The following is a 13,347-nucleotide window of genomic DNA, read 5'->3' as shown; positions in this document are numbered from 1 at the left end:
GCAAAGATGAGGGAAAGAGGTTGAAGAACTCTTTCCCCAGCTGCATCTTCACAAAAATGCACTCCAACACAGAATTTACTTCAGACTGCAAAGTACACTTAGTAGGATTTTAGAGCACTCTGGCTATAATTTCCTCTTTTACAGATTTCATATGTGAGTTCACCCATTTCTCTGCACACATATGTTCACAATAAACAGATCTGTCTCCAGTAACAACCTCAATACACTAGAAAATATTAAATTTTTAAGTTGAAGAAAGGTGAACAAGTAACCAAGCTGAAACAAATCCTCCTAGACTGTTGTAAGACTAGTTATTGAAAATGTTCCTACAGCTGTCATGGTCTTGTACTTACACCTCATTCTTAGTTGAATGAAGAGTTAAACTTGATGTTCTTACAGGTAAAGACTGGAAGTGTATCAGGGCTAAACTCCTTCTAGTGTTCATACTTCATACTTTTTTTTTTATATCAGAGTTATTCAAAGACTGAAAATTAATTCATTCTTCTGTCCAAGTTATAAGAGAACTTCATAATTATGTGCTCTTTTAAATGGAATTTAAAGAGTCATAATAAAATTCATACCATATTTCTACATATAAAGTTATACAGAACAAAATAGGAAATAAGATAAGTAAAAAGAAAAACTTACTACTGTAAATGTAATCTACCATCAACTCGTAAGCCTCCAAACAGAAACACTGAGACACTAAAAATAACAGTCAAATATTGCAACTGATTGACCTGTAAATTATGAAAGATATTAGCCACTACTAAATTTCATGGTATGCTATTTTAAAAAGCTCAAGTAGTTTGTGTCACTTGTTTTAAAATTTGTTGTGATTATATCAATCAACAGCAACAGAAGTTGGATGAGGAAGCCAATAGCAAACCCCCTGACTTATCTGTTCATTTATCAATACCCCTGATCCATAAAAGATTTGACTATTTTCTTTAGTCTGTGAAGAAGAAAAATTTCCAAGGCAACACAAGCTTAGTTGGCAGATATTTTCTAAACCTATTGCATCAATCAAACACAAATTAAGGCTTTACGGTTTCTTTTTTCTCTGTAAGAAAAAAGTTCTGAAGATTACATTTGCGATGGTTTTTGGGTTTACTCTGCAAATTAAAATGTAAAAAATAAGACCCTTCAAAAGTGAGTAGCACACAAGGATGTTAATGGAACTAGAATGTACAGAAATGTTTTTCAGGTGTTTTACATTTTACACTGTAAAATGTAAATGATGAAAAGAAAAAAGGCTCAAACCAAACTACTTTATATAAAGAGAACACATTTTCAGTGTATACTTTTTCCACTTGGTAGGTCTTTGAGACTCTGAAGCTACAGTATCCCCAGTCAAATACAGATAAATCCACCTGCACATGGATTAATCTCCAGAACTGCCTTGTGCAAAGTCAAATGCACTAACTGATTTTAATAAATAACAGAATATAAATAATCTCATTGGTTTATACATATTTTAAACAACTTACAGAAATATATAAAAGTAACTCTAATCCTCATAAACATGAATGTATTTAATGAATTAATAGTTTCTTCTATGTGTCCTCTTGATTACCCAAAGACCTGTTGAACATATGCTAGATAGACAAAAACTGATGGTTCCATTTCATTAGCAATCAGATGCAAAATAGAATAGCTCAGAACAATGCCATGCATAACCTCAGCAAATCAAATCAGGACTCCTACACAGATAGTCTCCAGTTAATTGATATTCTTCATAAGCATCTAAAGTGACATGCTTGGAATAAGGTGCTGATGTCTGATTTTGAAGACGATTCTTTTTACAGCATACAATTTTCAGTAAGATCAAATACAAAATTTCCTTGTCCATAAGCTAATGCCATTTGTACTGCTGTGATTGCAAATTTCAATGACTGGGTGTTTGGTGATATTTAGCCCTTTTGCACACTATTTAAAAGAATTGGCACCAATTTTAATTTATCAGTTGTTTTTCTGATTTTCCTTCTCTGTCATGTTTTTCTTTTACAACTAACACAACTTAGATTCAAACTCTGCTGGTTTCTAACAGTGCTACTGTTAAAAGAATGATCACAAAATAGAGACAGAAAAATACCTTGGTTTTTTCTTGCTGAAATTCTATCTGGATGTTGGTTAGTTTAGCTCGCAGCTCCTCATTAGCAGCTTGCAGGGCTTCAGTCTCCATGTCGGACTTCTCTCCCTTGGCACGACTTTTCTTTGACATAATTGTTTTTGAAGTTTAAAATAAAATGTTGGCTCCACACTGAGCTACCAGCTAGTGCCTTCTGCTGTTAGCATTTAAGAGTTGTGCAGTGGTCAACAAAATCTTTCATACAAATCTGTGCCATCATGGGAGTAGTCTCTCATGGCCTGGAAGAAGCAAAGTGGTGGGAACAGAATTAAGCTACAGGACTGAGCAGAATCAAACATCAGACGTAACATCCATTTTTAAGCACACGAAAGTTCCTTGAATTATACTATACTGCACAGTGTACCAGAGTGTGAAAGAACCAGGTAAGAAGTTACGCAATATTTCACCATCTTTAAACTCTATCCACAGAAATAAAAACATTTACAGTTATGATGAATATAGCATATAAACAGAAATTATATTTTATTCAAGACCTGACTACAACCACACTCAGGATTCCCAAGAGGCACAGAGAAAGCCATAAATTAATTGAGGAAGTGTTTCAGTGGGAGTAGTTCATTTTCTGCAGTGAGAAGAAAGTATTTCTCTCCTTAATGTATCAGTTATAATGCATAATTGTATCATTTGTAATTATCATCGAGCTTGACATCATCAGCATCTATTAAAAAGGTATCACAAAACTCGAAAAACATTTTTAAATGTTTCTTAAAACATCATATATGTAACGTGCTTATGTTCAGGGCTGATACTGTTTGAAAACCTACAATGGAAACAAGAAGATATTTAACTTCATTTTAATTTCCCAGTATGCACTAAGCTTATAAAGTATTCATTTATTTAAATTAGCTTTATGTAATGTTCAAGCAGAATATCAATAGCAGACAAAGAATCCTAATTACAATAATTAGGAAATCCCATGATTAGTTTGCTTCATGAGTAGTCATATAGAAGTTTAATCTGTGATTTTTTTTCCTCTCTGCTCTCCTCTAAGAATAAACTGGTGCTCCGCAAGACAAAGTGTGGAACAAGTGCTATCAATGCTGAACTAGTTTCCAAACCCATGTTCTCTATGCATTTTAAAATATTCACATAATTTCATCATTAAATTTGCAACAAAGCAGAAATGTTCCTACTTTAAAACTGAAGAACATTACTGGAATATTTAAAGAAAATTGTTATCAAATCGCCATCAAAGAATAAACTGCTCTTTCCAACCTCCTACTAACAGGGACTTATTTTAGAAATTGTATTAGAATGAAAATCCCATGCATTCCTTAGAACATAATTTCTAAAGGGTTAGTGACTAATAACGCAGGTGTGTAAAGACAAACTAAACACCTCAGTTTTATGCTCCTTTTCAAGCAACTGGTAAACAGGTGGTGAGTTACATATCTTGCTTAGAATGACAAGTCAAATCAGATGAAAAGTGAACAGAACTCAGAACACCAAGTCTCATTCTGTTTGATGATATTCCCATTGAGTTCTTTTATTTGTAAAAAGCAATTGAAAAAATACGAACTTTACCAATTTTTTGCTGAAATGACTGAAGTGAAATAGGTGTTTTGCTCTATAATAGCAGGTATCTTTCTTTTGAAATATAATAATCTATGAAGTTATCCTATTCAATAAAATTTTGTTTGTTTCTTATAGTCATAATAGGAATTATTTAAGTATATAATCTGTGAAAAAAACCAGATTTTTTAAATACACTTTAATTCCATTATGTATCAGACCTACCTTACAAAATAAATAAACATTGGTGCTATTGTACTTTTACACATAGTAGCTGATTCAAGATAAACAAATCAGCAATAGTCTTACAGTAAATTTTCAAAAAAAAGAACTCTTTAGAGACTGGAAGAAATGTGAGGAATTACTGTTCTTAATAAGGGAATTTCATATTATTAATCTATGGAGTTTCTACAATGCTCAAATTACATTTAATACTCAAATTAGCCTTAAAAACTAGAGTTCGGCATTATTCTTTTAAGTACTCTTCAGAATTAAAAAAACTCTCAAGGCATTGCTCTCAATCTCTTTTCCTTTAACTCTCAACATTTGAAAATTGTACTTTTCAAGTAAAATAAAAGCTTAGACACAGAACCAGAAGAAAATCACCTTCTTCTCTTATAGGCATTGAGGGAGGGAGAGTGGGGAGGGGAGCGAAAGCACCATCTCCCAACCAAACTAAACATAATAAATTTCCTAAAACCACAAAATAAAACAAAACAAAAAGAAATAGCCAAAAAAACCACAAAACAAAATCAACAACAAAAAAACAAACAAAACCCAAAGCAAACCAAAAAACCCACCAAAAAATACAAACCAAGAAACAACCACCCATCAAGTGGCATTGCTGGGCATAAAAAACCTTCCATTTCTACTCTTCCCTAGATACATTTTCCAGCCTACCTATTGCAAAAGCAGGAACTATGGCAACACAAAGCCTGTCTATATATTCAGAGAGGCACATAGCCCAGACACACAAGGGCTGAAGCAGAGACTGCATCCTGATTCCCAAATGAAAGGTATTGAACCAATGAGTGCCCAGATCTCCTCCTAGCTGACTACCCATATTTAATATTTGAAAAAAAAAAAAACAAAACAAAAAAAAAAAAAAAAAACCAAAAAAAAAAAAAAAAAAAAAAAACAACAAAAAAAAAAAAAACACCCAAACAACAACAACAACAATAAAAACCTAAAATCAACCCCACGAAAACAAAAATTCCAAAAATTCCACACCAAACAACTTGCAAACACCGTGAGAAAACATGAAGGATAAAACACGCCACTCTCCACTCTTAACAGAATTTTTACTGATGCAGACACTTCAACCAACAACCTATTTATTAACTCCCCATGTCTGCTGAGAGAAAAATTCATGATGCCACCAGGATACAGTCCCACAATCACTCCGTGATTAAAAATAGCTACTTCCTGCACTTTGAGTTCTACACATTTCTTGCAAAACTTGGAATCATTTGAATTTATTTTATATTTCACACCATGAAAAAAGATAGGAAAGAGTAATGGATTCTAAATCACAAATCACGTTTTCAGCAGTCTCTGGAACATCACAAGTTTCTCACTTTACTTGATAGGTATAGGGGCAATTGTCATCGAAGAAAAACAAAATAAATAAACTTGACTGGATCTGAATCAACTAATCAATAGTTTGGGGGACTGGCGTGTACAAGATCAAAATATTTAAAATGGTTTCTCTTACAGATGTTTTGGGAAATCCATTAAATTCTTAACATACTAGAAAATCAATCAGCTGAACAACGTCCTACCTTCCAATTTCTCTTCTATTTGCTTAGCAGATTTAAAGGATGCTTTTTATAACTACCTCAATCTCTTTCCTGGTTTTATCAAACAAGACCTCAAACTACATATTTAGTTGCTATGACGATTCTAGATGCTAAATATCAATAAAACTTACAAGAAAAGAAAAAGAAAAATCAGTTACTGCAGAAATATGAAAGTGTAGCATCAAATAATTTTGATTACATAAGGGTAAGGAAAAAAGGATACTGGGAAATAAGGACAGGGAAAAAAGGATAATAGAAAAAAACCCCAATGCTTAAGTTTGAAATTGAAAACTAAGTCAATTTAAAAAAATGCAAGTCTTTAAACATGATCCTGTACCAAAATACACAAAAATATAGGGAGGGTTATATTTTTGGAGAGTGAGTTTTTTAGTAACAAACAGTAATCAAAAAGCAAAGTAAGTAAATCCATAAAATCAAGTAATACATGTGGATAACATGATAACACAAAAAATTTACTACATTATATCAACCAAAATTCTGCATTCCAGCCTTATTTCAGACTTCAACAACATTATTCAGCTGCAGCACAATTTTTGGAAGGTGAAATTGTCAATGAGTCATCTCAGCTGAAACACCAAGCTGTAACTCAGATACTGGAGGGAAATGATAAAGCTTCTTCATCTAGACACTGCATCTCCACGTAAACACTGCGCCATTCTACTCCAATTTTTTTTATTTCAAACTTTCTCCTATAATTCTACAGAACCTACTGCAGAAAGCACTAATAAGCCTCACTGTGCTTGTGAACATGAGATGTAACGTTCTCAGTATAGCACAATTCTGTGCAATTTTAAAATAATTTTTATTACCATAGCATCTGACAAAAGTAAATGCAGTGGACACTGGTTCAATGTTAACTACAGAAGTAACTTGCAGTTCACCTATGTTAAGAGTTTAAAAAAACACTGATGATCAACTGTATGGGAGAGACAACATTCGTAGCTGCCGATGCCCAAGGCACACTTCTCACAAGGTTCAGATGACCTACATTTATTGCTTCAGTTCTCAGTTCTATGTAATAAAACATGACTCAATGGATAAAAGCAGAAGAACCTCTACAGGATTGTAAAATAATACTCCTCCCATCAATAAATCTAAATTAAAATCATCAGTATAGTTTTCTAAGTGTATTGTAGACTGGTCACCTTTCTGGTACCCCTTTGTTAGCTATCTACAAAGACAGATCTATTTCTGTTACAGTAGAACATTTGAGGGTTATTTTCAATCATTGCCTGCTTAGGGAAATACAGAGTTTCCTTACAGTGGAACACTTTGTAAATGTCACTTCATTTTTTTGATGGGTAAAACTAGAAACATCTTTATTGTTAACTAACAGCCCACATTCATTTTTTCAGATTCACAGCCTGAAGTCCTGAGTCATTCTTGCTTTAATAAAAATATACCTCATAGCCTGAGTCATTCTTGCTTTAATAAAAAAATACCTTATAGGGCCACACTATATAGGAAGCAATCACCAAGAAACGATAAGCATTTTTTTCTTTCTTTTTTTTTTTCTTTTTTCTTTTTTTTCTTTTTTTTCCCCAGAAGTCCTCAAAGTAACAATCCAGTAGGGCCATGTGGAACAGAGCTTTCCTTGGTAGAGATTACAGTGTAGCATGAGTAAGTATTTTATGACACTTGCTCAGATTCCCACAGCAGGTGACATCCTCTGGATGAGCACAGGATCTGTAAAGCAGTCAACTCTTCTGTTCAGGTTAGTAATTGCTTCCCTATTCTTTTCAATGGCATATCAGCAAAGGTGATCTGTGATTCTGTCGCTCCACAGTCTTTCAGAAAATTCCCAATGCCCTCAGGAATCAGTACCCAGGTTTTAACTTCCTACCATGAATCACTGCTTTCCAGCTCCTTACACAGCAGTTAACAGAACTAATGTGGCAAGTTCCTAAATGAATTTCACCAATGTATCCATTTTCTCTACAGTGAATTGGTGTGCATTTGTTACAACACTCACAACTGAAATATGTATCCAAGCCACTGCATAACCAAAAAAAAACAAAAACAAAAACAAAAAAACCCACCACAAAACAAAAAAACAAATAATAAAAAAGACCACAGCACCAAAAAAACCCTCAAAAGGTAAGCATTTAGACCCTATGCACATGCACAAATGTGTAGGTACCTGCTAGTAACAGCCATGTGACCCTGAATTTTTATTTTCGATTGGTACTATCCATGCCACTGGATAACAGCCAAGCAGCCAGTATTTTAATGGCTTCATTCTAGAGAAAGGACATTAACAACCCACAAAAAAAAAAAAAAAAAAAAAAAAAAAAAAAAAAAAAAAAAAAAAAAAAAAAAACAACAACAAAACAAAAAAAAAAAACCAAAAAAAAAACCAAACCAAAACAAAAAAACCCCCACCAAACTCTTAGTTTAAAAGGAATTATCACAAGTAAAAAGGAATGTCTGAGCCGAAAAGGACACTGCACATCCCTTCTGCACTATAGAACACTTTCATACACAAGGAGTTACTGTAAACAACCTGAATCCCTGCTCAGAAAACTAGGAACTTGATTCTAGGACTTTTTTTTAAGTAAATAAAAAATATTCATTGGCTTCAATGAATGTACATTAAGTAATATCTACCCAATTTCACTTAGAGCTGTTTCAAGGATTTATCAAATCATTTATCATTAAAACCTCTCTATTAGCCGTAAAGAAGACAAAATTAGCCCTTTTAAAAGACAAAATGCTACAAACAGAAGTCCTGTGACACACATAAAATACAAGAGGCAGTAGCACAGAAAGGCAAAGTTAAAATGCAACACAAAATGGTGAAACAGAACCCTCCCTCCACAACCTTCACAACTCAGCTGTGTTATATAGCCACAGTGCTTTAGGGTGCTGGATTCATCGCAGCTCTGGAGGGGCAGCTCTAGGCAGAGCTCATCTCTGGGCCAATTCCTTTCTTTCCCACATGGACAGGAGACCTGACCTGATGTCTGCTGTGTGACACAGCACATGAGCCTCTGGACCTTCTCATTGTGCCCTGGCTATGAGGCAGGGAGATCCCTGTGCTCACACTGAGGAGCAGCATTCCCATGAAAGCAGAACATTTAAGAGCAAAAATAGAAAGAGGAAGAAAGGGCAAGTTACAGCATTTCCCAGTCAGGACTAGATAAATGGCAAATATAGAGACAGATTCTAATGTGTTTACTGACTATCACTGACACCCCACAAATGTAATCAACTTGTCAAATTTAGGCTTTTGGATTATACTGGACCAGCTTTGTTTAGCTACTCACCTGATTTTTGCAGAAAGCTCCTTTGAGTATTTTTTTTAAACCCATCATTATCATTATTTTTATTTTATTGTGAGGAGATAGAATAACTAAAACCTAAATCTAGAAAAAATAAAAATTCAGGGATGACAGCTGTGTAGAAAGTGTATAAGGCAACTGAAAGCTTTGGGGGCAGAGATTCAGATTCTCTATTTGATGCTTCAGGAGAGAAGAAGAACCTCAATGAGAGAAAACCTGGGGTTGTCTAACACTTCATTGCATCTTGAATATTTATTATTTTGTAAATCAATATGATAAACTTGAGTGGACAGGCAGGTGTAAGGAAGAGAAAAGGTGCTTCTGAATGTGAGATTAGTTACCAGCTGAACAGTGATGCAAAGAGAGAGAACATGATTTCATTCCACTGTCTCTTATCTCAAAAATTATTTTTTGCTGTTGACTACTAAGTCAGTAAGCTACCTCATGCTGTGGCAGACAGCTCACATTCTCACCTCACTGCTCTGGCACAGAACAATCACACAGCTCTGTGCAGAGCACATCAGTCAGCCCAAAAAAAGAATTACAAAATTTCTTCACCTACCAAGGGGTGGCTCAACTTTCACACAACTTCTCATTAAAGTCATGACTCTTAGCCAAAATGAAGATATCAGCCTAGTCCAGTAATACAGGATGACTGAAAAAAGAACATGCTGCATTTTTTCCAAAGTTCCCATCATGGTCCACTTTCAAAGCCAAGTTCCTTAGTTCCTGAGATCAAAGTAAGGTTATACACGACAGAACTGGCAGTGCTGTTGCTTAAATTTTGAAGAGTCATAGAATTCCCAAAAAGGTATCTACTTGCGCTGAAGAATTTAGGACCTCAACTTTGTATTTGATTACTGCATCAAGGACTCCTGTTCAGCTTCAATGTTCTTGAACCCCACATGTAAATCTAATTTCAAATCTAGCTGGATAATTATTATTATTATTATTTTCTTATCGGCAACACACATGCTAAAGCTCGATGGATTTTGGTTCCATCTACAGTTCTGCCACAGATGTCTTGTATTTTTTCCACCAAATCACTTAATCTCTCAGTAAAGTAGGCATTACACTTGCAGAAAGACTTGACCAGAAATGTATTCTGAGGACAATATTATGAAATAAGAGACTGGACACAAGTAATGAGAAATGAAACTTAAGAGACTCAGAAAGAATCTGCAATTTCTTTTGGCAAGAATCATCGAATTTAGTGTCCCACAAAACTGAAATTTTCTTGGAAGGCCTGTTAACTTTCTCACAGCAGTGCTCTGATAATCAGCCAGCTAAAACTGGTATTTCAAATACTGGTATTTGAGTGAATGTTCATTGCAGTGAACAGAGTTTAAGTCACTCTGGGAACTGGCTGATGCAACTGCATCACCTGGGATAAAATATTTAAACTGAGTGTTTCAGCCAGACAGTAACTTCTTTCCTCTCTCAGCTCTCTGAAAGGGAGCTGTGCAATGGCCTCAAACTACAGGCAGTAAAAAGCACAGCTAGATACCAACACAGCAAGAGCCTGGAGACAAACTTTTGTTTCTCTCTCTGGTTAAACAGGACAGAGACAAACATGACAAAGCACAAGAAAAGCACAGAGGAGAAGCTGTGAACTGTGAACTCTTTATGTAACCATCTTCCAATACCCACAAACAGAACGCTTCACCACCGTGAGAAGACTACAAATAAAATACCCTTCTGGTAACTGCCAGCAAATTTGATTCAAACCATTCCAGACTTGTTGAAAATGCTGTTGGCAAGTTGGCCACCAGAAACACAAACGTGCTCTCTGAAGATACTAAAAAGTTGAATGTGGCAGTCATGAACAGTTGCAGAAAATATATTTGTCCAGATACATGTATCAACATCATAATTTTTTAGCTCAGAATGTTAAAAAGTAGACACATTCAGTCATGGTTCATCTTAAAAAAAAGACATAAACAGGCAAGTAGATAAAAATACAAAACTCCAGAAATACTCTGTGACACACCACTACAGACTGTGACACTTTCTGTTGTCCAGATTAGACTGCCCCAAAGTATTCTCAAGATCAGAAATTAATCAGTGCACACAGACACATGTATATATATACAAATATATGGGCATAAAGCTTCCTAAAAGCTTCCTAAATTTGAGATAATGTTAGACAGAACCAGACTACTTGCACATGCAACTTTGAGTGCTTTAGTATGCAAGCTGTGCATGCAATTTATAGGAGGTATCCAGTTTATGGGGGCACAGCATTGCTAGCAGTGTATCCTAAACTGCTGACTGCTGTCATAATCAAGCTGATTTGGACATTTAGGGGGAATAAAAAGTGATTTGTCATTCACTCTGAAGAAAACATCCTTATGTCTCTTTACCTATATAACATCTCTCCTTCACTGAGAAATCAAGATTTCTTTTCAGTGTACTGTTTCAGAGAGCAGATTGTGAAGATGGTACAATATTTTGCAGGAAGTTGAGGCCAAGACATGTCACCTAAAGCTTAGAGAAGTCCCAATGGTTAAATGAAAATGTTTATTTGCATAAATGTTTATGCTTCAATGCTTCAGAACACAACCTCCCCCTTGCCATGGTGCCTGCAAAGGCGGCTTCTCTCTGGAAGGTCTACATGGCTCTAAATCACCTGTGACCATGGACAAAAATCTTTATTCAAGTTGTACTATCATGTAAATTTGATACAGTTGCAATCCCATCTCTGAATCCAGTTCTGCCAAGATATGTTCACATAATTTCGGCTATTAACTGATCTTGGTGTTTAGTTCTGTTCCTCTTCCTACCCCATCTCCTACAAGAGGTGGCAGAGGGAAACCTCAGATTTAGGATGCTGGCAGTGACTTCACAAACAAACTTAGTTATAATGAAGACTCGGCGGAAAAATATGGAAATAAGTATTGCCAAGAACTATTCCTTCTACACCATCTCCCTAAACTTTAGGTGAAAGTGTGAGTAAGATTTTCCTTTAAGGTTAAGGTTTGTACAGCTATGGCAGTAACACTGTAATTTTTCATCTCCTACACAGCAAACCTATATCAGCAAATCTGAAAGCTTCATGGAAATCAAACTTGGCTGTTATATGCATACATTGCCCTTGCATGGGAAAAGGGAAATGCTGAAATGCTGCCTGTTTCAATGAACAATGTGAAAACTGGGAGGTCTTAAGTGAAATCATGCTCAGTCCTCTCCCAGGGCATATATTGTGCTGCACTACAAGCACATACTTTTTTTTTTTTTTTTTTTTTTTTTTTTTTTTTTTTTTTTTTTTTTTTGCAGTAGAGACATCTGGAAATATCAGAAAGATCTTCACTAACACTTCCCAAATGTTGTAAGGGACTAAGAATAGAAAATTACTAGGTATTTGCTTTGAGATATGCAAGTCTTCACCAGTAAATAACAAGGTTATATGTTTTCTTTCACTGTCCCAGAGTGTATTTTTAATTCTTACACTGACTGTTGGAAGTTAATTGAAATGCCCAAATACTCTCTGCCTCCCTTCTACTACAAAAATCTCACATTTTTGTCCTTGCATTGTAGTAACATCCAGCACACCTGTGTAAATATAGTATGTGCAGATGTGCACAGGACGGGTTTCCTTCAGAAAGGATAAGTTGCAGGTGTTGAGATTAAAACTAGTGTCCTTCAAGATTTTTTCCCCTAGAAATCAACGTTTACACAATGCTATGCATAAAACAGGATTTTGCCCACATGCATACATATATTGCCATAATAGAATCCCATTATCAAAGCTATTTAATATTCAAAACACCCTTTGGAGCTATTGACATAACAAACTAATTGAATCGAAGAACTGAGAAAAACAAACAAAAAGCTAGAAAGACAACCATAAGAGAGCCTATTTATCACTAAAAAAGCACCAGGTACTGCAAAACTGGTATAATCCTCGGGAATTCTCAGAACTGCCAAGTTCATGGCCTCTCACTACTGTTTATTGAATGCACAACACACAGGCCACAGGTTTCTCACAGTTCATACCTTTTTTTCCCATTTATACTCATTTATGAACATGCAAGGAGCTTCAGAAAGGACTGAAGATCTGTTGTGCTTTAATACTGGACAGCAAGCCTGATACATTTGAGAGCCCTTTCCATGGTGTCAGAAAAGTTTGTTTAGTTTTCTTTTCAAGACCTCTTGCAAACACTCAGCACACACATGATTACTTTTAGATGACTAAGTGCAACGTCACTTATCTTATCTCAACACGACCATTACCAACCACAGACTTATCTAATGGCAAAACGTGTGTGGGAATTCTGCCAGCAGCTGCCAGTCACCAGCCACCCAAATGTTCTACTTTGTTACATCTGCGAGTAAGGAAAACTCTTTAGACACAAGCATGTTATAGTACTTGTTTTCTGTGTTTGGAAAATGATGGAACTGTAATCATGTTGCAGAGAATATAAGTAATGTCTGTATAGTATAGAGGATTAGTCTGCACAGATTGTTTGTTCAAAGGATGTTAAGAAAAAATGGAAACATGAGAGCAATACCAAAGTTTATCTCAATTTTATTTTCAGCATTCAGAAAAAGGGGGAAATATCAATCTTTGATAGATTTCATG

The 13,347-nt window shown here is 35.2% G+C and overlaps 1 protein-coding gene and 1 long non-coding RNA gene across 2 annotated transcripts in view; both read right to left on the bottom strand.

The window, feature by feature from the left end:
* JAKMIP1 (janus kinase and microtubule interacting protein 1) overlaps window positions 1–12,936 on the bottom strand; it is an 88,474-nt gene extending 75,538 nt beyond the window's left edge. Inside the window, exons 1-2 of the mRNA XM_066317241.1 lie at window positions 12,762–12,936; window positions 2,096–2,370 (exon numbers count right to left, since the gene is read on the bottom strand). Coding sequence (XP_066173338.1) covers window positions 2,096–2,224 — 129 coding nt within the window. The 5' untranslated portion in view covers window positions 2,225–2,370; window positions 12,762–12,936. The remainder of the gene's footprint in view (window positions 1–2,095; window positions 2,371–12,761) is intronic.
* A 21-nt stretch (window positions 12,937–12,957) lies between these two features.
* Window positions 12,958–13,347, bottom strand: part of LOC136360191 (uncharacterized) — a 56,563-nt gene continuing 56,173 nt past the window's right edge. Inside the window, exon 3 of the long non-coding RNA XR_010743430.1 lies at window positions 12,958–13,090. This is a non-coding gene — a long non-coding RNA (uncharacterized lncRNA). The remainder of the gene's footprint in view (window positions 13,091–13,347) is intronic.

Source organism: Sylvia atricapilla, chromosome 4 (genome assembly GCF_009819655.1).
Source record: "Sylvia atricapilla isolate bSylAtr1 chromosome 4, bSylAtr1.pri, whole genome shotgun sequence".
NCBI lineage: Eukaryota > Metazoa > Chordata > Aves > Passeriformes > Sylviidae > Sylvia > Sylvia atricapilla.
This window is presented reverse-complemented; position numbering and strand designations above follow the sequence as displayed.